Source organism: Pseudorasbora parva, chromosome 14, assembly GCF_024679245.1.
Source record: "Pseudorasbora parva isolate DD20220531a chromosome 14, ASM2467924v1, whole genome shotgun sequence".
NCBI lineage: Eukaryota > Metazoa > Chordata > Actinopteri > Cypriniformes > Gobionidae > Pseudorasbora > Pseudorasbora parva.
In genome coordinates, this window is record NC_090185.1 from 39,565,971 (window position 1) to 39,591,296 (window position 25,326).

At 39.4% G+C, this 25,326-nt stretch overlaps 2 protein-coding genes across 2 annotated transcripts in view; one reads left to right on the forward strand and one right to left on the reverse strand.

Annotated features, from left to right (window-relative positions):
- The window catches only part of psmd1 (proteasome 26S subunit, non-ATPase 1), a 69,282-nt gene that overhangs the window by 21,895 nt on the left and 22,061 nt on the right, over window positions 1–25,326 (forward strand). The window contains exons 12-16 of the mRNA XM_067416393.1: window positions 2,549–2,722; window positions 2,810–2,921; window positions 3,871–4,067; window positions 5,117–5,212; window positions 10,066–10,130. Of these exons, the coding sequence (XP_067272494.1) occupies window positions 2,549–2,722; window positions 2,810–2,921; window positions 3,871–4,067; window positions 5,117–5,212; window positions 10,066–10,130 (644 nt within the window). The remainder of the gene's footprint in view (window positions 1–2,548; window positions 2,723–2,809; window positions 2,922–3,870; window positions 4,068–5,116; window positions 5,213–10,065; window positions 10,131–25,326) is intronic.
- Window positions 12,157–24,735, reverse strand: htr2b (5-hydroxytryptamine (serotonin) receptor 2B, G protein-coupled). Its single transcript, XM_067414927.1, has 4 exons — window positions 24,434–24,735; window positions 23,346–23,791; window positions 18,089–18,289; window positions 12,157–13,708 (listed from the first exon to the last, which is right to left on the reverse strand). Exons 2-4 carry the CDS (start codon window positions 23,551–23,553, stop codon window positions 12,837–12,839), a joined length of 1,281 nt encoding a protein of 426 aa, XP_067271028.1. The 5' UTR covers window positions 23,554–23,791; window positions 24,434–24,735; the 3' UTR covers window positions 12,157–12,836.

A 25,326-nucleotide genomic window follows, 5' to 3' on the forward strand; every position in this document is an offset into this window, starting at 1 on the left:
TTACCCTTAAACTGACACACACCACCACACCTGACCCTAACTTTACCCTTAAACTGACACACACCACCACACCTGACCCTAACTTTACCCTTAACCTGACCCACACCACCACACCTGTCTCTAACTTAACCCTTAAACTGACCCACACCACCACACCTGTCCCTAACTTTACCCTTAAAATGACCTACACCACCACACCTGTCCCTAACTTTACCCTTAAACTGACCCACACCACCACACCTGTCCCTAACTTTACCCTTAAACTGACCCACACCACCACACCTGTCCCTAACTTTACCCTTAAACTGACCCACACCACCACACCTGACCCTAACTTTACCCTTAAACTGACCCACACCACCACACCTGTCCCTAACTTTACCCTTAAACTGACCCACACCACCACACCTGTCCCTAACTTTACCCTTAAACTGACCCACACCACCACACCTGTCCCTAACTTTACCCTTAAACTGACCCACACCACCACACCTGTCCCTAACTTTACCCTTAAACTGACCCACACCACCACACCTGACCCTAACTTTACCCTTAAACTCACATACACCACCACACCTGTCCCTAACTTTACCCTTAAACTGACCCACACCACCACACCTGTCCCTAACTTTACCCTTAAACTGACCCACACCACCACACCTGACCCTAACTTTACCCTTAAACTCACATACACCACCACACCTGTCCCTAACTTTACCCTTAAACTGACCCACACCACCACACCTGACCCTAACTTTACCCTTAAACTGACCCACACCACCACACCTGTCCCTAACTTTACCCTTAAACTGACCCACACCACCACACCTGTCCCTAACTTTACCCTTAAACTGACCCACACCACCACACCTGTCCCTAACTTTACCCTTAAACTGACCCACACCACCACACCTGTCCCTAACTTTACCCTTAAACTGACCCACACCACCACACCTGTCCCTAACTCTACCCTTAAACTCACATGCACCATCACACCTGTCCCTAACTTTACCCTTAAACTGACCTACACCACCACACCTGTCCCTAACTTTACCCTTAAACTGACCCACACCACCACACCTGCCCCTAACTTTACCCTTAAACTGACCCACACCACCACACCTGACCCTAACTTTACCCTTAAACTCACATACACCATCACACCTGACCCTAACTTTACCCTTAAACTGACCCACACCACCACACCTGTCCCTAACTTTACCCTTAAACTGACCCACACCACCACACCTGACCCTAACTTTACCCTTAAACTGACCCACACCACCACACCTGCCCCTAACTTTACCCTTAAACTGACCCACACCACCACACCTGTCCCTAACTTTACCCTTAAACTGACCCACACCACCACACCTGACCCTAACTTTACCCTTAAACTGACCCACACCACCACACCTGTCCCTAACTTTACCCTTAAACTGACCCACACCACCACACCTGTCCCTAACTTTACCCTTAAACTGACCCACACCACCACACCTGTCCCTAACTCTACCCTTAAACTCACATACACCATCACACCTGTCCCTAACTTTACCCTTAAACTGACCTACACCACCACACCTGTCCCTAACTTTACCCTTAAACTGACCCACACCACCACACCTGCCCCTAACTTTACCCTTAAACTGACCCACACCACCACACCTGACCCTAACTTTACCCTTAAACTCACATACACCATCACACCTGTCCCTAACTTTACCCTTAAACTGACCCACACCACCACACCTGACCTTAACTTTACCCTTAAACTGACCCACACCACCACACCTGCCCCTAACTTTACCCTTAAACTGACCCACACCACCACACCTGTCCCTAACTTTACCCTTAAACTGACCCACACCACCACACCTGTCCCTAACTTTACCCTTAAACTGACCCACACCACCACACCTGTCCCTAACTTTACCCTTAAACTGACCCACACCACCACACCTGTCCCTAACTTTATCCTTATCCACCTCAATATCTGAAAAGGTGTTTTCCAATACAAGTTGAACACAGTAAGTACATTGTACGTATTTTTGGTGTAAGTACATAGTACTTAAGGCCACCTAATATAAAGTGGGGCCAGTATGTTTAAGATTTGTCTGTTTTAGATTAGTTTGTTATTGATTTCCATTTGTTTATTTTTTTGTTTGTATTCAATATTTTATGTTGTTTTTTGCTTTATGTATGTTTGTTTGTTTCTTTTAGATGTTGGTTTAGATGTACATTTAGAGATTTGTTTGTAGTGAGAACTATTACAAAGATTTAAACATTACTAATTATATCTAAATGTAAATGCCATGCACATTTAAACATTTTTAAAAACTATTTTAATTACTATGCTGTACTGCATTTCACGTTTTGCATGCGCACTCTGTCATTACAAAACAAGGGTCATTCAAGCACAGCATGAAGGTAGTTTCTAGCACTATTTGTGGAAAGTGTCGGAAATATTTTTTTCTTAAAAAAAATTATATCTTTGATATTATTACCTTTTATTTTCATTGTTAAATGTACTTGCTTTTGTGTCCAGGGCCATGAAAAGGAAGCACTACAGCTAATGGCGACTTACCTGCCCAAAGACACCTCGCCTGGATCGGCCTATCAGGAGGGAGGAGGGCTGTATGCCCTTGGGCTGATCCATGCTAATCACGGAGGGGACATCATCGACTACCTTCTGAGCCAGCTCAAGAGTGCCAGTAATGATGTAAGTACATAATCACATTTGAGTAAATTTTTTGCAGCACTGCAACTCCAAAAAGCAGGCCTGACTCTCCATATTCTTTCTTTGCAGATTGTCCGTCATGGTGGCGCCCTGGGTTTGGGGTTAGCTGCGCTGGGCACTGCTCGCCAAGACGTCTACGATCTGCTCAAATCAAACCTCTATCAAGATGACGCAGTAACAGGCACGCACAATATTATAAAATCTTATACGACGCAGCTTAAAAAAATTATTAGCAAACATCATTATTACTAATGATTTAAATATAATGCAGCCAACCAGAATACTTTATCATAATGTTGTTCAGTTTTGAATGGCAACAGCCAGTCTGCACCGATCAGGCATAACATAATGAGCATCTTCCTAATATTATGATGGTTGCCAAAATAGCCCTGACACGTCGAGGCATGGACTCCACCAGACCCCTGAAGGTGTGCTGTGGTATCTGGGACCAAGATATTCGCAGCAGATCCTTTAAGTCCTGTAAGTTGCGAGGTGGGGCCTCCATGGATCGGACTTGTTTGTTCAGCACATCCCACAGATGCTCGATTTCTGGTGCTCACGTGCCACTGTTGGTGCTTTCGGCGGGGTCAGGGGTCAGCATGGGCACCCTGACTGGTCAGCGGCTATGCCGCCCCATACGCCTCAAACTGAGCTGCTCTGTGTATTCTGACAGCTTTCTATCAGAACCAGCATTAACTTCTGGAGCAGTTTGAGCTCCAGTAGCTCGTCTGTTTGATCGGCCCACACGGGCCAGCCTTCGCTCCCCACGTGCATCAATGAGCCTTGGCCGCCCATGACCCTGTGGCCGGTTCTCCACTGTTCCTCTTGGAGCACTTTTGATAGATACTGACCACTGCAGACCGGGAACAGCCCACAAGAGCTGCAGTTTTGGAGATGCTCTAACCCAGTCCTCTAGCCGTCACAGTCTGGCCCTTGTCAAACTCACTCAAATCCTCACGCTTGCCCATTTTTCCTGCTTCTAACACATCAACTTTGAGGACAAAATGTTCACTTGCTGCCTAATATATCCCACCCACTAACAGGGGATGAAGAGATCATCAGTGTTATTCTCTTTATTATCAGTGTATATTTCTAGCTCACTGTCATGTTGTAAACTGGTGTTGTCACAGGAGAGGCGGCTGGTCTTGCTCTGGGGCTGGTGATGTTGGGCTCAAAGTCGGCCCAGGCTATCGAGGACATGGTGGGCTACGCTCAGGAGACCCAGCATGAGAAGATCTTGCGCGGATTGGCTGTCGGCATCGCCATGGTGATGTACGGACGAATGGAAGAGGCCGATGCTCTTATTGAAAGTCTATGCAGAGATAAGGTGAGCACTATTTTAAATGATTTAGTCAGAGGTGTGTAGTAACAAATTACATTTGCTTACTTGTACTTGTACTTTTAGAGTATATTTAAAAATAGGTACTTTTACTCTTACTCAAGCACATTTCTTGTGAAAAAACTGTACTTTTACTTTCTTGCATTCTGTGGCATTCCTACGCTACTGTCAAATGGTAATAATTAATTAAATATAATTTTTTTTAATATATGTAGCTATTGTAGCTGTACCCATATTTTAACTCCAAGATGTCAAAAAGAATAGTTTCATAATGCGACGCATGCTGTGCACCAAAAACGAACTGTGTGACAAGTGTAAGTGTCACAATGATGCCTATATTTTAACACTATTAATGGTAATTTGGTTACTATGGCCACTTAATCCATTACATGATTGTATTTTAGTCCTGACTAAAGACTGCATATACTTATAAAAAAAAATATAAGAACAAAGTATGCTTTAAAAAGAGCTCTGGTTAGCCCAGCACACCTTTCATTTACACTGTATAACCATTACACACACACACACACACACACACACACACACACACACAGGTGTGTGAAAGCTCTCTAAGTAGTCTGAAATTCAGGGTTTTCACTTATTAATCAGATCAAAAGTAACTAAGTACTTCAGTAGTTTTTTCATCGAATACTTTCTTACTCTTACTTGAGTAAACATTTCCGTTAGTATTTTTATTTGAGTACAGATTTTGGCTACTCTACCCACCTCTGGATTTAGTTTAATTTATGAGATGTTTAATTTTTGCTGGGTGGTTTTCAAAAAACTGTATTAAAATAAAGACATTCAGGTGCAGTGTGTTCATTTTTCATAACACAATTTTCTAGATTATTTTGTGAAGTCCTATCATGCTAATTCCGTCTCTCCCATGCAGAATGCATCCTTTGTAGTCTTAACTGTTTCCAGAAAGCTATGTTTATGCTGTGAATATGTTAACTGTGCGGCTCGCTGATGTCTGAGGTCTGGTCTTGCGTGCAGGCCGCACATTGAGCTTCTGTTTTATCTCACTGTCCTGACAGGACCCCATCCTGCGCCGTTCGGGAATGTACACAGTGGCCATGGCATACTGCGGCTCTGGGAACAACAAAGCCATCCGACGACTGCTACACGTGGCTGTGAGTCTAGCAAATATCACAAACAATATGTGCTATTAGACACCCAGAAATATAAGTCATTCCTCAGTTACAAGATAGAAAACTGTTTGACAATCAGCAAACTTATTAGTTTAGATTAGATATTACCAAACATTTCAGTATTTTGAAACTTTGTATTCATAAAAAAACAAAAAAAACAAGAACATAATCTGATATTTATTTGAGTATGTGTAATAAATGTTTCACATGCTTTAAAGATTTCAATTAATTAAAGTAAAAAGTAAGATTTCTCTCCTGCATTTCCTGCAGGTGGCGACATTTCGATACTCTGTTGTACTTGCATCAAAAGAGCTTGTAGTTTTTCTGTTTCCTGTAACTTTAAAACATGAATATTTGGGCTGACCAAAATCTTATGTCATGATATGAGTAATTTTTGCTTTTAAATAAGCTTGATATCAACATTTTTTTAAGCATTGAAATTTTATAAATCTGATCACCATTTTCATAATCATTAAAAAAAACCTTAAACTAATAAAAACTCTCCTAGCCTAAAAACTCTCAAGCTTACTGAAGACAAGTAAACTGTTACAAGTAAACTTACTGAAGACAAGTAAACTATTGTAGTTTGTTTCTTTGTAGATCAAAGACCTATAATAGCCTATCTGAAAAATGTCAAGCACTAGAAATGCTACAAATGTATAAAAATACAATGCAGTCTTTACTGGGGTGGGACAAAATATCGATAGGACAATATATCGTTATATGTATCGATGTGCTGATGCCACATTTCGATATTTGAATGAATGAAATAAGGCGCTCTGAAATAGTCCTCTGCTCCCGATGCCATGGCTTCTCGAGGTGGAGCTCAACACATGAACAAAAGTTAACAAGCCTCAGAAAAAGAGGTGTTTAATGAGATGGCGGACAGCAGTGAGTATGATAATAGATGCCCTAGCCACGTTTAAAGCTACACTGTGATATTTTCCCCCATCTAGCGGTGAAAAGGTATATGACCATCTAGTGAATAATAGTTTCCATTCCTCTCAATTCTGATTTTCGTTTTAACTCCTACGGTGGCTGATTTAGTCCAAGATTAACATGGGAATCCCCCTCTTCACATTCGACACGGTGCCATCGAGTGTTAAAACGTGAAAGGCGAAGCTTGAATTTACGGGTATGTTCCTCTTTGACTAATGTACTTTCAAGATGGAGGGGCAACATGGCGACCGGCATTCGAACCCCTCACCCGTTTGTATTTTCAATGGCATATTATAAACTTACAAGAATACTTTATTACGTGAAAGAAGTAAATATACATTAATGAGCACATATATTTTTGAAAGAACTAAGTGTTTTTAGCTAAGCATAAAATAAAAGTTACACAGTGTAGCTTTAAGTCTGGAAAACCTGCACTTAACCTTCTCACTGGCGTTTTGTTTTCATAGTTAGACAGATATCGTGATGTGTCATCATAGGGTTGTTTAGCAATATATTGATTATCGCAGAATTGCTCTGTCATGATCAGTGTTGGGGAAGTTACTTCAAAAAAGTAATTAATTACTAGTTACTAGGGGTGACCCCGACTAAGGATTTACACATTCGAATCAGAATTTTCGAATCTCTCTACAGTCCCTGACAAAAGTCTTGTCGCTTATCTATTTTCTAGAAATACCTGATATTAACCTAACTTTTAATTAATTAATTGGTGTTAGAAATAGCTCATATTAAAAGCTAAAACCCTCCCAAATGATGTTTAATGCACTGAAATAATTAATTTTCACAGAAAAAATATTTATAATTTAATCAAGACAGAAAGGTCAAATTTTGGCAAGACAAAAGTTTTGTCGCCTATACAGAAATTGAACAAATTTACTGCAAATACAAAAATATGTCAGCAAATTAAGTTGTGGTGCTGTGAGATCCAAATGTAATATCTTGTATGACTTCCATGAGCTTGAAGGACTGCATCCATGCGGTTTGGCAAGGATTCATACAATTTATTGATGAAGTCATCAGGAATAGCTAAGAAAGCAGTCTTGCATGCCTCCCAGAGTTCATCAATATTCTTTGGTTTCGTCTTCCATGCGTCCTCTTTCATCCTACCCCACATATGCTCAATGATGTTCATGTCTGGTGACTGGGCTGGCCAATCCTGGAGCATCTTGATCTTCTTCGCCTTGAGGAACTTTGATGTGGAGATGGAAGTATGCGATGGAGCACCGTCCTGCTGCAGAATTTGGCCTCTTTTATGGTTGGGAATATAAGAGGTAGCTAAGATTTCTTGGTATTTTAGACTATTGATGTTGCCTTCCACCCTGCAGATCTCTCGCACACCCCCATACTGGATGTAACCCGAGACCATAATTTTTCCGCCACCAAACTTCACTGTTTTCTGGGTGAATCTCGGATCCATTCTGGCTCCAGTAGGTCTCCTGCAATATTTGCGCCGACTGATGTGCAATTCAACAGAAGATTCATCTGAAAAATCCACCTTCTGCCACTTTTCCAGCGTCCATCCTTTTAACAGGCTGTGGGCCTTGGCAAATGCCACACGGTTTTTCAATTGTCTTTTGTTTAGTGCTGGCTTCTGGGCACTGATTCGACCATGGAGGCCATTTCGAGACAGAATCCGACAAACTGTTCTGGTTGACACAGGGACTTCAGGTGACCAGGTCTCGTGGAGCTCTGCTGCAGTGGAAAATGGGCTGGCCTTGGATTTTCGAGCCAACAAACGGTCCTCTCGAGCAGTTGTCTTGCGGGGTCTACCTGACCTGGGCTTGTAAAAAACGTCTCCAGTCTCTTCAAATCTTTTTTTTATCCTCTGTACTTGACGCTGAGACACATTGAAGGTGTCTGCCACATCAGCAGTGGATCTGGTCTTCAGCCTCTTGATAATCAAAACTTTAGTCTCAGGGTGAATCTTAGGCATGTTTGCAGAGGTCTAGTTGCAGTTGATGTGAAGGTCTAGCGTACTGGGGTTCTTTTTATACACACTTGAGACCTAATTGATCCATTATTAGTCACAGGTGAAGCTCATATGACAAGGTGACAACACTTATGTCTTTGCAAAAATTGACTCAATGGGCTTTACCAAGCTGTGAATATTAGAATACTTTTTGTAAGTTTAGTTTTTCACTGAAACATTATCACAAAAGCCGGCGGGATTAAAATGAGGCATTTCTTGGAAAAAAATCTTGATTAGAAATATATTTCAGCGGCACTTTAGGTCAATTTGTACACAAGCGACAAGACTTTTGTCAGGGACTGTATGGTCGACCGATAGTCGAATCATCAATGTGTGAGTAAACCGTAGACCGGGAAAAAATAAATGGTATAAACGGGTTGGGAAGGGCAGGACACTAGTTAGCAGGAGGCTAAGACTATTTTTATTTTACTTTACACACGGCACACTGCCACCACTTTTAATAAAGTGATCAAAACTATACACTACACATTCGGAAATTAACCGTTCTCTCATAACATTTAAAAGCCGCGATCGAAACACAGAACATCACACAAATATATAAAAGAACATTTTGATAAATAAACCTTAAAAAATACCTGCCTAGAGAGGAAAAGAATTTCAATAGTGTAATTAGATTACTGTACAAATTACTCTCTCCAAAAAGTATTTTAATGACTTATTTCTAATTACTTTTTAATTACTTTCTTAATCCTATATCAACCTTGAGTTAATTAATTATATAAGTTAAGCATAATATAAAACTACATAAATTACTCTTATTAACTGACCAAAGTATTAAAAATGTGAGAAGGATACATAAAAACATATATTTTAAAGTTAGACTTTAAATGTTGATGTTAATTCCACAATTGAATTATGTAAAATTATGTTTAGGTTAATTACATCAGAAGTAACTGTAATTAAATTACAGAAAAAATAAGAGTAATCCCTTACTTTTTCAAGGGAAAAGTAATTAAATTACAGTAACTAATTACTTGGTAACTAGTTACACCCAACACTGGTCATGATATTATCAGGAAGGTACCTTTTGATTTCCACCCCAAAACTTTACTGTGTGAATAAAATTTAATTTATTCTTATAAAAAAAATGTGATTAAAGTGCATTGAAAGACTTTCTCTATTTTTGTTGTTTGATTAGCATTAATAATAACAGCAGGTAAATATGGACATTATCACTTTAAGAGCTACTGCACTGATCCAATATATTGTTTCCTTTCTCAACTCAACGTTCAGTTAAGACACAAATGAGTCTGTTTACTTGCAAATTAATACATGATCACTTGGACACATTAGTGTGGATATTTAACCATTCAAGCTCATTTCGGATCAGTCTCTCCGACAGTCTCTAAAAGAGCACACGCATATACTGAAATGAGTTGTCTTTCGCTGCTGATTGGTTTAAAATAACTTGTTTTCAAACTGCAAAGCTTAAAAACGCATGCAAACGATAAGCTTTCGTGTCTGTGCAGCACAGCAACGCGAGAGAGACCGTAGCCCAAAATCTCTTCTACCAGATCAGCGCTCACCCCTAATGAATATGCTAGTGTTATAATTGAAGTATTTCTTCTAGATTTAGGCTCTGGTAAAGCTCAGCTCCTTCAACTTTATTGCTTGATTGTTTATACAATGGCAAGAAAATAACCTGCGTGCCAAACAGAGCTAAATTTAGCCGTTGCTCGGGGAGGGATTGAGCGTTCGCTCACTCGTATGGAAGAACAGTTGGAGTTTTTAAATTGTGGACCTGTGAAAACCTGATAGTTATGAGTTAAATTTGGCAATATTCGCTCAAACCGAAGTAGTGTTTAGTTAACTATGACATTCTAGATTTTTTAAGATTAGTGAGTGTGATATTTTGTCTAGTCTGACTTCTCGCCCCTGTTCCTGCCAGGTGAGTGACGTGAACGATGATGTTCGGAGGGCTGCGGTCGAGTCCATCGGATTCATCATGTTCAGGTATGGTGCTGCCTATCCTCACCTGTCTCTTCTGTCAGCAGCGCTCCATTATAAACAGACGAGCCGCTCTCTGAATGCTTGCCAGTAACTGATGAATCAGCCCTTAATGTACACACAGACGAGATGCCGCCCATTCCTCTGCTCGCTTTGCAAAAGTGTTTGGACTGTCTGCTTTAGTAATTGTGGTCCCATTACGAGATCGATCGCTTCCGCCTATCGTGCCCTGTTGATTTGTCAGTGAGAGTGTGCCCATATTTTGCCGTCCTCCTTTTCTCCTACTTAATGTTTCTACGTTGTGATCAGATCTCCAGAATTCTGCCATGTTCTTAAAGGGATGGTTCACCCAAAAATGCAAATTACCCCCAGGGCATCCAAGATGTAGGTGTGTTTGTTTCTTCAGTAGAGCACGAGAAAATTACCTCCAGGGCATCCAAGATGTAGGTGTGTTTGTTTCTTCAGTAGAGCACAAATTAAGATTTTTGACTCAACCTTTGATCATATAATTAATGTCAATAGTGTCTAATTATAGTTATGAGCAACGGTTGGAGTTAAAAATCTTAATTTGTGTTCTACTGAAGAAACAAACACATGTTGGATGCCCTGGGGGTAAGCAGATTAACATCACATTTTCATTTTCGGGTGAACTAACCCTTTAAGCAGTAACTACCCATAAATGAGTCATCAGATCATCCATTTATAATGGAGAGATGCTGGTTTTTAAAGTCATGTAGTCGATCTTAAAAGCTCTGTTTAATTAGTTTAGAGTCATGTCCACTACACACACTTACAAGTTCTTGCTTTCAAAACATCTGAACGTCAAAGTTAATCTTGAAATGGTCAGCTAGGCAGCAATGATCATACACATCAGTGCTTTCAAGACAAACATGCCTTTTTAATTAGCATAGGTCCCAACTATTGTCTCCACCACACATTTCGATCGTGTTACACCTTTAGACATTGTTGTGTTGTCCCGTATTCGTCTATTTTTTTGTCTTTTTGATTGGTGGCAGTCAGTTCCCCCTCAGACGCCTCTAGGGTTCTGGGCCAAGTAGAACTGGGGAACTATTTTAAGCCCTAAAAAGGCCATGCGATTTATTCCTGTGATCAACTGTCAGTTAAACAAAAAATACTGTGTGAATCCTTCCTGTGTTTAGATCTGCAGCAATTCAACAGGTTTCTGCCGTCTGTCCCGCGACCTCTCGCTGAACAGTTTTGTGGGCGTTGATGGATCTGTTGCTACAAATGCATGTAGAATATTCTCACTATGAGAATATAACAGTAAAACATATTGAACCATTTTTTTTTGTTGTGCAATTATAAACAGTAAACATTAGGTAAACTCAGTTTTTATCACTGTTTTAGCGTCACGGTTTTGGTACGGTTCTGTATGTGCTATGTTCAGAGTATTTAGGACATTTACCAATACTATAACAATTAATCAAACTACAAGCAACAGCACAAATACAATAAAGTAAAGATGCATAAAAAATAGCAGTGTTCAGGGTTTTCAGGCATCGAACAGTAGTTTTCAGGTACATGCATTTAATAAAGTAATCAAAATAAAATAACATTGCACATTATAATATTCACTAAACAAAGATAAATCATCATTGAAGTTACAAAAGTTATTCCGTGTAGAGAAGTGAGTGATTTCTGTCATTTGTTGTTTGATTAACATTAACACACCGACAGCAGGGATAGGCTTCTTTCCCTTAAAGACATAATGCATGAATATAGTACATACTGTTACACATTTATAGACTATTTACACTTTACTTAAGACATAAACTACATGTGCTAGGATGCTCACCAAAATGGGCACGTTGACATCATTTTGGTGTGAATTTGTCCGTTCAGAGCAAGACTTGAAAGAGAACCCAATATTTGTGAGGCTCCGTGTGCGTCTTTTTGATCATCGCTGTTGTAATGTATTTGGAAGCCAGAATGTGTATCCATCAACAAAAACATACATTAGCATAACTCTGTAAAAATGGTTCGTTGAAAATAATGCATAAAACAGACAGAGACCCGTTAAACCCCCTTGTAAACATTAAAGAGCATTTCTTAGTTTTGCATATTCAGTATGCAAGAAACATTGTTTTCTTAATTCACAATGAAACCATAATGTCAGCTATTTGTCTGGAGAAAAGGTTTATTTGGGAATACTTCCAAGAATCATGAAAAATGTCATTATCTACAGAATTTTTTTTTTTTTTACCTTTACAAAAGCACTTATTTTTGATTCAAGAACAGTCTATAGAAGTAAAGAAGCCCTGCCAAAATTCGGTAAGGCATTTATTTTTCCATGTATACAGAAGGTAAGTGGCGGTGTGGTTTAAATGAGATACTTGTGCTTGTATTTCTCAAGGTGTCTTTTTTTGGCTTCACATTGTAGACCCTGTCAACCAAATTTGGGATGTTTCTCTCTTGTCCCCAAGTACTGTTTATTTTCACAGTACCACCAATTATTAAGCTGCCCATTATTTGCACACACAAAAGCTGTGTTGTGTCTTTTGGTTGTTCTTAGACATGCTTCTTCTGTGCCATTATATCCCTCAAAGGCTTCAAAGAGTCTCGTCTTTCGGCTATGATGCAGAACAAACCCATGACCAATTTATTATATGGCCTTGTTGATCTTCTTTTTGACCATGTCTAATTTGGTTTCCCACTGAAACGCTATGGCACGTCTGAAGTGTGTCCGATATCCTACACGTGGCTTACCAGTTCGTCAGGTTTGCAGTCTTCGTTCTCCGGCAGGAGCAATGCATCTAGCGTGATGTTTGCAGAGGTCTGCAGATGCGTGGGTCGACGCCGGAGAGGGCTTTGATAGCTTACAGGGCTGATACCGTTTTTCATGCCGTGTTTCATAAACCGCTTTGAGTTCTCAGTCACTGATGAACGAAAAGAAATTCTGCTTCTCCGTTGCAGTTTTGGAGTCCTCACTCGTCGGTAGTTACAGGTGATGTAGCGCCTAAAGGCCTGCCTGAACGTCCTATTGAAGAGCGTATAAACCAGAGGGTTGATCCCCGATGAAACGTATCCCACCCATTGAAAGATATCCATCAATTGGTCCACTAGTTTATAGTCTTGAACTAGTGCAGAAATCACGTTAGTAATGAAGAAAGGACACCACATCACAACAAACAACATGAAAACAATTCCCAGAACTTTTGATGCCCGTTGTTCATTGGTTAAGTTCTGCATGGACCTCCTGCCTATGGTGGACATCCTGCGGAGAGGAACTGCATCCCCCGAGGACAGTGTTCGCTCCCTTTTTATTCCATTTGCAATGGCCACTTTCTCAGGTGAAGAGAGAGCCGGAAATTCCTGCTGGAAGACGGTGGAAATGGTGGGCCTTCTAGCTCCCGATCTCAAAAGATCTGCCTTCTTGCGCAGCACTTGGATTGTCAGCAAGTAGATGACCATCATAATTGTGAGGGGTATAAAGAAAGCCGTCAAAGATGCATACACCTTGAAGTCCCCAAAGCCCCCTGCCGTCAACAAACAGGTGTGGTTCTTGAATGTGACGTTGTTTGGATGATCTTGTAGCCCTTTGATTGGAATAGGTATTGCAATACCTGAGGAAGAAAGACCAGTTGTTAAATTGAGGAGAGAATAAGGTTTAAATAAAACATTACAGTGATCAAGCCAGTTGAAATAAACACCTAAAGACCCAATCATGTAGATTGGGTAAACCCAGCCTGATCTGCCGGCGATTTCGCCCTGAAACCTGTACTGTCATTCCTACTGCTTCTGTTACACTTTTGTGGGAACCAATCACACTCATTTATCCACCTGGCGCATTATTGGCGGCTTTAACACGATGACAGATAGAGAAGCGATGGGTCGTTGCCCGTTGATTGCACCTCTTGCGCTCTGATTGGTTGAAGGACTATCCAATTGCGTACAGAGTCATTTGAACTATGCCCGTTGATCAGGCCTCTTGTGCAGTTGAAAATATATAACAGACTCCACAGGCCAATGTTCAATCTTAAATTGAGCTTGGTCTGGTGATAGCCAGACAACCAATTATCGTCTTCGGGATCACTTGAAACTTCTAGGCAGGTGTGTTGGAGCATGTTGGATTCACTCATTCACCTCAAGAAAAACATATTTACATTTTCTGAAATGTTCAGACAATCAAGTCTTGACTTGCACTCTCTTTTGGTCTCTGTCATGACATGATTCAACCCACTCTGGTTTCGGCCTGGCCTCAGACCACAATGAGCTGCTCTCGACTACAACGCTGCCAAGAATCTGTGGCATTTTGTGATTTCTGCGCTGAATTTTCTTTGGAAAAATTTGTGGAATTATGGTTTTAAATGTGTTAAAAAGAAGAATATTGGAATGAAAGCATTACAAATAAAAAATAAAATATTCAATTAACTTTTATTTAAGGTTTACAAAACAAATCCAAATAGAGCAACTTTTTAAACAAAGCTTGATCTCTCTTATTGTAGGCCACATCCACTAAAAGACAAATACTTTGTGTTTTGATGAAAAATTCACTAAGAGAAAATATTGCTTTATCAATTGTATTGTAGACAAATCATTAAATAAACAATTTCATATCATTCAACAATAGAACAAAATAAATACCAACATACCTACTATTTTTAACAGCTATACATAAGTAATTTTTGTAGCGAGCGATGTTTCCTTAACTCCTCTGTGGTCAATTTTTATTTTAGACATTTTCAAATATCACTCAAACTAATTTTTTTCTCACATCAGTAACCGCAGCCTAGTTCTCCTCACAATCACACGCGCGATTGTGAATGCTTCTCAAATGACCAGCTCTACAATCTGCCCTGGACTAGGTCATTGCACAGTCAATCATTCCCTATGTAAGCTCCTGCCCACCGAATAGTTTTGTTCTTTGGCAGATACATTTTTGTGTAAAAAATAGTTTGATTGGTTGCCAGAACTACCAGTTGATTAACTGGTTCTGTAGAAGCCTTGCGGGGTGTTCTCCTGAATCTGATTAGTTTCTTAAGAGATGTTCACACAGAATGAGCTCTAAAAACAACTTATGTTACTTATGGAACAGAGCACTGGTCTCAAGGTTTTTTTTTAAAGGAGACATATTATGTAAAATTCATAATAAGCAGTCTCAGAATAAGCGTTGATTGACTCCGCCCTATTAGCACAGACCCCGCCCTCAGTGAGCTGTACACAATCTTATCTCCTCGCCAGAGCATTTAATGGCGGTGTTCAAGTAATAAATGTACATTAAGCTGCGGTCACTTCAATACACAGATCTAATATACACACACATAGTCGACTGTGTCTGTGTTTGACAGTTTAAGCTCAATAAAGGCCCTTTCACACTGGACGCGATTTTGACGTGTAAATAATTGGATAATCGCCGAACGCGAATGTGCTGCGGCGAAAAAATGACATTTAACTTTTTCGTTTCAATGTCGATTTTCTTTTTTTTACTCTAGCGGCAACCAAAACGGCTTCAACCAATCAAATACAAGGAAACAAAGGTGACGAAATGTCCAGTTGATGTCACGAGCTATTCAATCTAAATTAACCTTTGCCAGGTATGGCATTTCTCGTGAGATTACAGCTGTAGGTCTAGTTAAAGCTGTACACCTGCAGCTGTGTTTACAGACAGCAATAACTTAACCTTTTATAAAGCTTTGCTTTTTTTTCTTCTTTTTTTTCTAAACCTTATGTCCGCGATTATGGAAAATGAATGTGTTGCCATCGGTACGTCTGTGCCACTTAAATGTTTACATTGACTCAACTGGAAACAGCTGGTCCGGATCGATTGATCCCTGAAGTGCGAGTGTTATCTCGTCAGATGCGCTGCTGTGTCTGGAGGAGATCCTCAAATTGTCCCACAGACTTTAGCAAGTAAGTGCAGAACCGGCCATGATAAAGTTTTAGCTCCTGTACAAGATTAGTAGATTCCCCTTCAGACTCTGTTCTTTAAGACTGTCTGCACCCAAAAGCTTATTTTCGGTCTTTTAAATAAAATGAAAAGCTCGTCTTCACTGAATGATGAAGTGTCCGTGTTTTCTCAGCTGTCGCCGCGAATGTTGGATCTCTGAAATGTCGCAAATTTGTGCCGCTGCTGACGTGAATGGTTTTGACGCGAAATATTTGCTTATTCGCTTTTCCGTTACGTGTCCGGTGTGAAGGGGCCTTAAGACGTGAAGGAGAACTTCGTTTAATACTTGTGGGATGCTCTTTGACATCTAGCTTTCTGTGTGGGATGCTCTTTGACATCTAGCTTTCTGTGTGTCTGCTCAGAAACCCATAATTCAGAAGTTTAGACTGATATGGCTTTAAAACCTATGCAGATTATAAACGGTCAAGACGATGAAGAAATGAAATGTCATGTGAGCGATGATCATCAAAACCAAACAGATGCTTTAGTTTTTGGCGGAGTATCCGAGACATGAGCTGTACAGGCTCCGCCCTCTTCAGGATAGGGGGCGGAGACGCAGCTAATTTGCATTTAAAGAGACATGCACAAAAACAGCATGCTTTCCTTCCACTCAAATGCAATTTACAACATGGTTTAATAAATGATCTGTGGGGTAAAGCTGAGACTTTAGACACATTCTGGAGACACTTGAGACTTGTATTACAAAAAAAGGGGCATAATAGGTCCACTAAATGCAAAACTCATAGGGCAGAACAATCAAAAACGGCATGAGATGCCCCTCTTCATATTGTGTAAACATGTATAAAATTGGCAGTTATGACTAATAATAGCGTTATGACATCGATAACACATCTTGGACTTTTACATGAAGTATCCACAACCATGAGCTCCTGTTATCCTGTTTTTTCTCTGCAAGACTGCTCTGTCAAATGTGAGAATATGTGAACTTGTTCTCAGGAGAACGCAGGGATGTTTTGTTCATGGTCAGTGTTGAAGTGACAAAGCACATGGCCTGCCTTTCGTGGCGGTGAGACGGCTTCATGCTTCCAGAACCGTGCGTTGAGCTCGTTCAAACAACACAGCCAAAGTAATCGCCTGTTCTGGTGTTAACGAGCTGACATTTCCAGGTGTTTACTTTCATTTCACCCCCACATGCTAATATTGCTTGCATAAATGGTCGTTTGCTGGTCAGCCTGTGACATGCGATAAAGGAAATTTATGTGTATGCAACTTTTCCAGTGTTGAGATCATTGATCGTGTGTAGACCAAGGACTGGGTTTATAAAGCTATCATTTAAAATGTTACGAGATTTGAGCTTGTTCCCATTTTTGAAACCATATACGCCTCCTCTTCTTTTGAGAGAAAGTTGTGGCAATAGCAATTATGCAATTCCCTACATTTTCTTTCGTCTTATAGTAGATATGAATAGGTATTTAAAGGGTTAGTTCACCCAAATATGAAAATTCTGTCATTAATTACTTACCATAATGTCGTTCCACACCCGTCAGGCCTACGTTCATCTTCACACACAAATTAAAATATTTGTGTTGAAATCTGATGGCTCGCTTGACAAACTGCTGAAATCACGTGACTGGCAATACAAATCATCAATCGATTCACTGATTCATAACAGTTCAATCTTTGTTTTGAATTCGGCCATCACTATATACGTTATTTTTATTTTATTTTTTTGCACACAAAAACTATTCTGGTGTCTCCATAAAATGATTGTAGAGGCGCTGTAGTGAGATTGGCTTTGTAACGACGTCTTTAGTGCCTTTATGGGTCTTGAGAGAGGAAATGACATTGGTGTCAATGAAGGCCTTTCTGAGCCATCGGATTTCAACACTAATATCTTCATCTGTGTCTGAAGATGAACGGAGGTCTGACGGCTGTCCAACGACATTATGGTAAGTAATTAATGACAGAATTTTCATTTTTGCTGAACTAACCCTTTAAAGGAATATTGGTAATTGTTCATAAATGATGCATTCATACATGTTGTAAAAAAATGATCTGGATTTCATGTAGTATGCAAGCTTGCATTTTAACTTACCTATAGAGATTAGCCAGACGAGTGCGATTTTAGCCAGTGCTTTAGCTCTGGACTTGAACTGGCTGTGCTGGATTGGTTTCTTGATGGCTATGTAGCGGTCGAGGGAGATGGCACACAGGTGCATGATGGACGCAGTTGAGAACAAGACATCCAGAAACAGCCAGATAGGGCACAGGAAGTCTGCAAGGGGCCATCTGGAGTCTGAAATATGAAGAGAATGGCACTAATCAATGGGTTGGCTGAATTTGGTGATAGGACTAGCTCTTTTTGTCATTTTGTTATGTAACCCAAACACTTAACTCATCTCTAACACCATATTATGCACAACTTGACATCCACAGACCTAGCCTGTTGTCTCAAAGTTTCTAAACTGCTTGTTTCTCTTCAGTTGCCCATGCAGAATAAACCTAATATTACACTTAAAAAATGCTGGAATAAAAACAACCCAAGTTGGGTTGAAAATGGACTAACCAAGCGATTGGGTTGTTTTAACCCAGCAATTGGGTTGTCTTAATCAACATTTAACCCAACCGCTGGGTTAAAACAACCCAATTGCGGGGTTGAAACAACTCAACCGTTGGGTTAAATCAACCCAATTGCAATTTTTTTAGAGTGTATAATGAATATTTTACATCACATATTTCCCGTAGTGCTACTAATCATTTCAATCCTTTTTTGTTAAGGCGATCATACACAATGTTTTTGCCAATGCTTTCAGATGACCGTTGTTTTTGGATGACAGACTGGTTTTCATTTGTTTTAAATGTTTGGACATTAGAAATGCCTTATTTTGAATGCATCACAGCTTTTGCATCTCATCTTGCAATTTAGTGGATCTTAACAACATTATATAAATTGATACAAGCTTGAGTTTAACAAAAAAACAGTTAGTGAAATTAAACTCTCAGGGGCATTTGGCCTATTCATCAAAGCTCTTCGGTGATGCTGTTTATTTTGCTCACTGACAGACATGAAATGCTGGATAATTGAGTTAATCTTCATCCTATTGCACTTACAGATTATATTGTCTAAAGCCTTTAAGATTTTATTGTTTTCATGTTGACAGTTTTTGAGTTTATCTTTAGATAAACTCGTGCCATGTTATAGCGAAGTAAAAAGCTAAATTTAGTAGCATTCGTCAAAAATTTACAAAAAACCCACTGTATTTGCAAAAGCTCTTTTGGGACTTTTGTTTTCAAACATGATTGATATCTTGCATGGACCTAAACTAGAGTCTATCTCCAAACTTGTGGTTTATTAGCAGACCTCCATGGTTTAGAGAGCCCTTAACCAGATGTTGAAAGCTGGCATTAGACAGATCACCTCTCTTTACTAAACAGACCTTCGTAGAAGCTCCTCTGAGGGTACATTATTGCCAGCTGGGCAGCTTTCTGAATCCAGAATGTTTTCACATCCAAAATGACTGGGAATTGATTTAATCAGCATGAGGCAAATGTATAACATGCATTAGACAACATTACTGTTTTTTTGTGCATAAACTCGCCGTGCATGTCTGGTGAAATTTGAATATTTGTTTTTTCAGTATGTGAGTATAGGTTAAATTTTAGTTTATTTCCCCTTATCACATGAAACCTCTTTTAACCAAATGGCTATTGTTTCTCAAAGGGTTCAAATCTAAATATAGCTGTGTGCAGCATTTATCGGGGTTCAAGCACTTTCACACACGGCATTCTTAGAAAGGTAAATGTTTTAATTAACAAGCCTGCAAACAATCACGATCATAGATGGGAAAAGACAATTTACAGCCAGAACAGGCTATTTGATCGGCCTTTGTTAACCTTGCCTGATTAGCTGCTCAAACTTCATTGGCCGCGTATTTCGAGATTTGCGAATGTCCTCAAAGACAATCTTGGCACATTGGACAAAGACATCACATGACTATTTTCAAGTAAATCAGACTTAGGGTTGTGTAGTTTTAGCCATTTCTTCTTTCCTTCATGTTATAGCGCCACTAAGTGGCCAGTCGCCGTATGCTTTTTCACTCGTAGACAGAATGAGCTCTTTACATATGTGTGCCAAGTTTGGTGAAAATATCTCATTCTGTTTTGCGAGTTATAGACAATTTTGCTTTGTTTGATAGTGGCTTCTGTTTGAGCTGTGCTTCATGACTACATTATCGACATTCAACATAAAAATGTTGCTATTGTGACAACATCCTAATAAGTACGATAATTAAAATCATTACATTTCAATTTGTGTGCTAATATAAGAATAAATTCATTATATTACCAGCCTTCTATGCTCCAAAACACTTTAATATGTATAAAAAAATAAATAAAACGCGTCATAACTCCTGCAAACCATTGAATCTGATAGTCTTGAGTAAGGTTGTCCCCTAATAGTGGACTAAACGTTAGTCAACAAGAAGAGGGTTATTCAACCAAATTTCAGTCGGTTTGCTGCAGAGAAAAACTCCACAGGAAGTGGCAAATCACACAGTGCGTCTCAGACAGATGGTTGGTGGCTGGTGCATTCTGTCTGTCGCTCACTGACCTCAATATGGCTTATCATATGAAACTTGCGAGTAGTAGCATAACGTCAGCCTCTTTACACGGCCGCTCGCTCTAACGTTAACAGAGAAATGTGTGCTATTATTAAGCACACATCCAAGTGTTCATGCGGAGACCTTGTGTTTTCTCCTGACAACCGCAGAAAGAACTTTATAATACTCATTTGCTATTAAACTACTCAAAAGTCATTTTTGGTCATGAGGATGAGAGTAATGCGTCATTCAAAACTTTTATCTCTGTACCCATAACAAAACTCATGCTTTTGTAAAATAAAGAAAACAAACAGGAATGCGCTTTCCCACAAAAATGAGCCGAAACGTACTCAAACAAGCATAGACTTGCGCCTCAGGTATATTTTATGTCTATTAAAGAATGAAATGTCTACTTTTAAATGAACCAGTTTAAATTCGAACACGTATTCTCCATGTAATGCGTATGAAACGTGCATTTGTCTATTAGTGGAAAAGCTCACGCTTGTACAAGTTAGCAATATTACATATGTAATGTGTTATTTTATTATTTATTTTATTTACTTCTTTATTGTTGTTGATTGTTTTATTTCTGTAGCACTGAGATATTGTTTAACATAAACAGATATTGTTTAATATTATTGTTGTTATTATTATTATATTACACATTAGTGAAATGCATTATAAATGCATATATTTAAGTAGTAAATTGAATATAATAACCATAGAATAAGTCGACTATTCGCTTAAATGAACGACTATTAGTCAACTATTTAAATGTTTAGTAGGGGGCAGCCCTAGTCTTTAGGAAACTTAAAGTAGCTAATAATGCATAAAAGTATTGCAATATTCCTATAATTTTTGTTTCCTACCGAATCTACTCAAACATTATTATTCTTCTCTGCATCACTTTCCATATAGACTGTCAGGTAAGTGTGCTGTCTCTTCCTGAAAGCTAAATAAAGAGACGCTCCGCTCTACCACGCTTTAGGTTTGCACTGCCAAGTCTCAACTTCCTCGTGTAAATATTTCTCTCTTTTTCAGGGGAATACATTTGTGGTGTGCTCTCAAGGGTAGGCTCTTGTTTTCGAGCCCTTTTATCAAGCGCTGTGTAGATTTTCACAGTGTTCAGTCATGGCTTTAACTTCAGTTCCTGTCTTCACCTGGTCCACAGATGTGGAGCCTTTGGTAGAACATTGCTTTTACTGTTTGAGCTCATCTCAACAGGACTGAAAGCTTTCAGTTACTTTTATTTTTATCATTACATTTAATCGCAAACTGAGAATTAACGTCTAGAGTCTTTGTCTGCTGTCTTGGTCAATAAGTTGTTGCACTCAAACTCAATGTATTATTGTACCCTGAGGTAATTCAACTTAATTACCTGTCAGTGTGCGTGACTTCTGGTAAGCTTCAGCTGTTTGGCGAAGTCTTTTTCTTTTTTACTTCTGCTTCTCTTTGTGTGGAAGACCTTTGGAAATGTTCCTATTGCTCCTTTTCCTATCTTATGGTCCTTGGGGACTCCTCAATTTTGTCACATCTTCAAGGCTTGGTTTAACTCGACTACTAAAACCTCAGAGGACCAAGTTTTGTTGAATTAAAGCCTCTTTATCTTTACGCTTGGGTTCTGTTTCGTCCCAAACCTCTCAAACCAAGTGTTTGACACGTTTCTTTGGATGAATAGCATCTGTTAAAAGTATTTTCCAGGACAGATGACTGTAGTTAAAGGGATAGTTCATGCTAAAAAATTACATTTTGACCATATTTTTTTGACTTGGTCAAACCAAAAATGATTCAGACACAGATTTCACTAGTGTGTGCAGGACACTATAGTTCATTTATAATCGAGGAGTGCAAAATTAAGTAAACTGACATACCCAAAAATTCTTCATACGGTGGAAATTGATAAAAATTTGGACCCAAAATGATTCAGACACTTTGACCTGAGCATGTTTTGCTTCAGTGTTTTTTCTTTCATTGCTAATTTGATCTTTGACACCACAGACTGAACAAAATGAAGCATTGCTTAGTCAAGCTAAATTGGTGTTATCTAGTTTTGTACTTAAATGTAGCAGCTGATTGGTTGATTGTAATCCATTACATCCCTTTCTCTATCAAAGTTATCTGACATTATCAAGATGAGTTTGTTCTGACAGTTTAACTCTGAGTTCTTGTCATATTTTATTAGCCTTTTCTAAACTATAGCGAAAAAACTCTGATCATGTGAGAATGTTGAAGGTGTCAAAATACATGTTGGTTCGACTGTATTTGACTTTCATTCTTTGGGTAAAAACCATTGAATTCTTCAAAATATGTTGGTTTGTGTCCGACATACACAAGTCATTTCAGGGTTGTTGGCAGAAATTTTGGCCGAACTATCCCGCAAGCAAAGTTCTGGTTCACCTTAAGCTTTAACGTGCGAAGACCAGGTGCGGCAAATTAAGTAATAAATGTCATCAAATCCATTTAATGAGGAATAATGGCCCGACTGGAGTGTTCTGGCATTGGAACTGAAGGACAAGCTGGCATAAGGAAGACAGTAGTAGAAGCTTGGCAGATGTTGTGCAGTTTGAAAGTTGCGAGACATGTTTTTATTACTGTCAGGAAATGAAACATGGTCTTTATCAATCTGTTTAATATGGTTTTAGTGTTACACTGAGAAACTAGTTCCACTGCAGGTCAGGATATACAAAAAAAGTCTGGGTTGTAACTTGACAAAATGTGCCATTTAAGTTCAACAATCAATGTTAAATTACTTACTGAAAAGCACAGTTACTAGAGCGATGGGCATCACTAGCAATCCCACCAGTAGATCGGCCACGGCCAGAGACATCAGGAAGAAGTTAGTCGCGTTCTGGAGTTTCCTCTCCAGTGACACTGCCAGAATGACCAGGATATTTCCACCAATGGTGGGAAAGATGACCAGAAGAATGATGAGAGCAGCCCAACGGGGTTCATCACCATCCATTCTGCTTCATAAAATTGAGCTTTTGTTTTTTCCGTGGGCTCGTCCAGCATTGTCACAGACTCCCTCCGATCAGAGTTTGGTGTGTTTAATTCAGATGAGGCACTTCTGTTTGCTTGCAAAAATCCAATTTATTAAGTTTCCAAAGTACTCCCCTCCAAATTATTATCTCCAGATGAAAGCAGAGTCACATGGCAGACGAGGTATTGCCCATCTTTGTTCTGTCTGTGCTTTTACACTCCTGGAAATGTATAAAAAAACAAAACACAAACACCTTCAGCGCTCTCGAAGCGACTCGTGATAAATCGGATATTCTTGTCCTGTGATTTAGCGGTACGTGCTCCAGACCGTGTTTGTTTGTTAATTAAGCAGGGAAGCAGCTATCAGTAATGATCTGTGAATGTTGACCATATGGAGTCATTTGTTTTCCTATCGAGCTCAATCAGTCCAGGCAGATGACTTCATAAACAACGCTCATGTTTTCAGAATAATTAGGGGTTCATAATTGCATTATAATTTGGAAATGGTTCCTTCTGGCATAACATTATGTAATGTGCATTATGAAATGCAGACAAACAAATGTTGTGTAATGTTGTTTATCTTGTAGATTATGAGCTATATTATCGGTTATATATTAAGCTAATCAAATATTATAGAAAATGTACCTTAAAGTTAGATTTGATATTAGAAGCTGTGTGAAAGTAGACACTTATATTTTCCCCTACAGATTCACTGTTAAAAAAGTCCTTTTTCTTTAAGAATTCACCAAAAAACATTCAATACTTAACTATGTTTTCTAAATTTAACACATTTCTAAATAGATTAAATTTTTCCCGTTTTTAAGAATAAAGCAAATATTTTGAATAAGATTTCTGCTACTTACCTTGAAGTCCACACGGGTTTCCTCTGTTCATTAGCTTAACTCTGTGTTACTCACTGGTGTATTCATCCTTCAAGCCACAGAAACAAGTGCACTAAACGCCCCTCAGGTTGTGGCTTAATGCCTTTTTTTATGCACACCAAAAAAAAAGTACAAACAAAACATTAGGCTGTCCAAATTCTTTGTGGGAAGAGCTCCAGATATGATCTGGGTTTTGAGTTTCATGCAAAGGAGCTGGACGTATCCCCAGATCTTCACCTATCCTGATCCCGGTCGAAAACTTCCAAACGTCCTCTAAGCCTTCCTCTCTCAATGTGTGTCTGCTTACTGACTCGCTCTGCCTCTCTCTCTCTCTCTCTCTCTCTCTCTCTCTCTCTCTCTCTCTCTCTCTCTCTCTCTCTCTCTCTCTCTCTCTCTCTCTCTCTCTCTCTCTCTCTCTCTCTCTCTCTCTCTCTCTCTCTCTCTCTCTCTCTCTCTCTCTCTCTCTCTCTCTCTCTCTCTCACACTCTCTCACACTCTCTCACACTCTCTCTCTCTCTCTCTCTCTCTCTCACACACTCTCTCTCTCTCTCTCACACACTCTCTCTCTCTCTCTCACACACTCTCTCTCTCTCTCTCACACTCTCTCTCTCTCTCACACACTCTCTCTCTCTCTCTCACACACTCTACTAGAAGTGAATATGGTAAATATATTTAAGGCGTTGGTTGACTCTAGAATTAGAATAAAAGTTTTTTTTAACTGGTAAATATTTTTTTTTTTTTGATGGTAAATTAAATTGCTGTTTAAAAGTCTCAACGCTCTCTCGCTCTCTCGTCGACTCTGGGGTGGGTCCGGTGATCCTGGGGGGTCATTTTCTTTAATGCAGCGGAGCTGATATTTATATTTGTCTTCATAG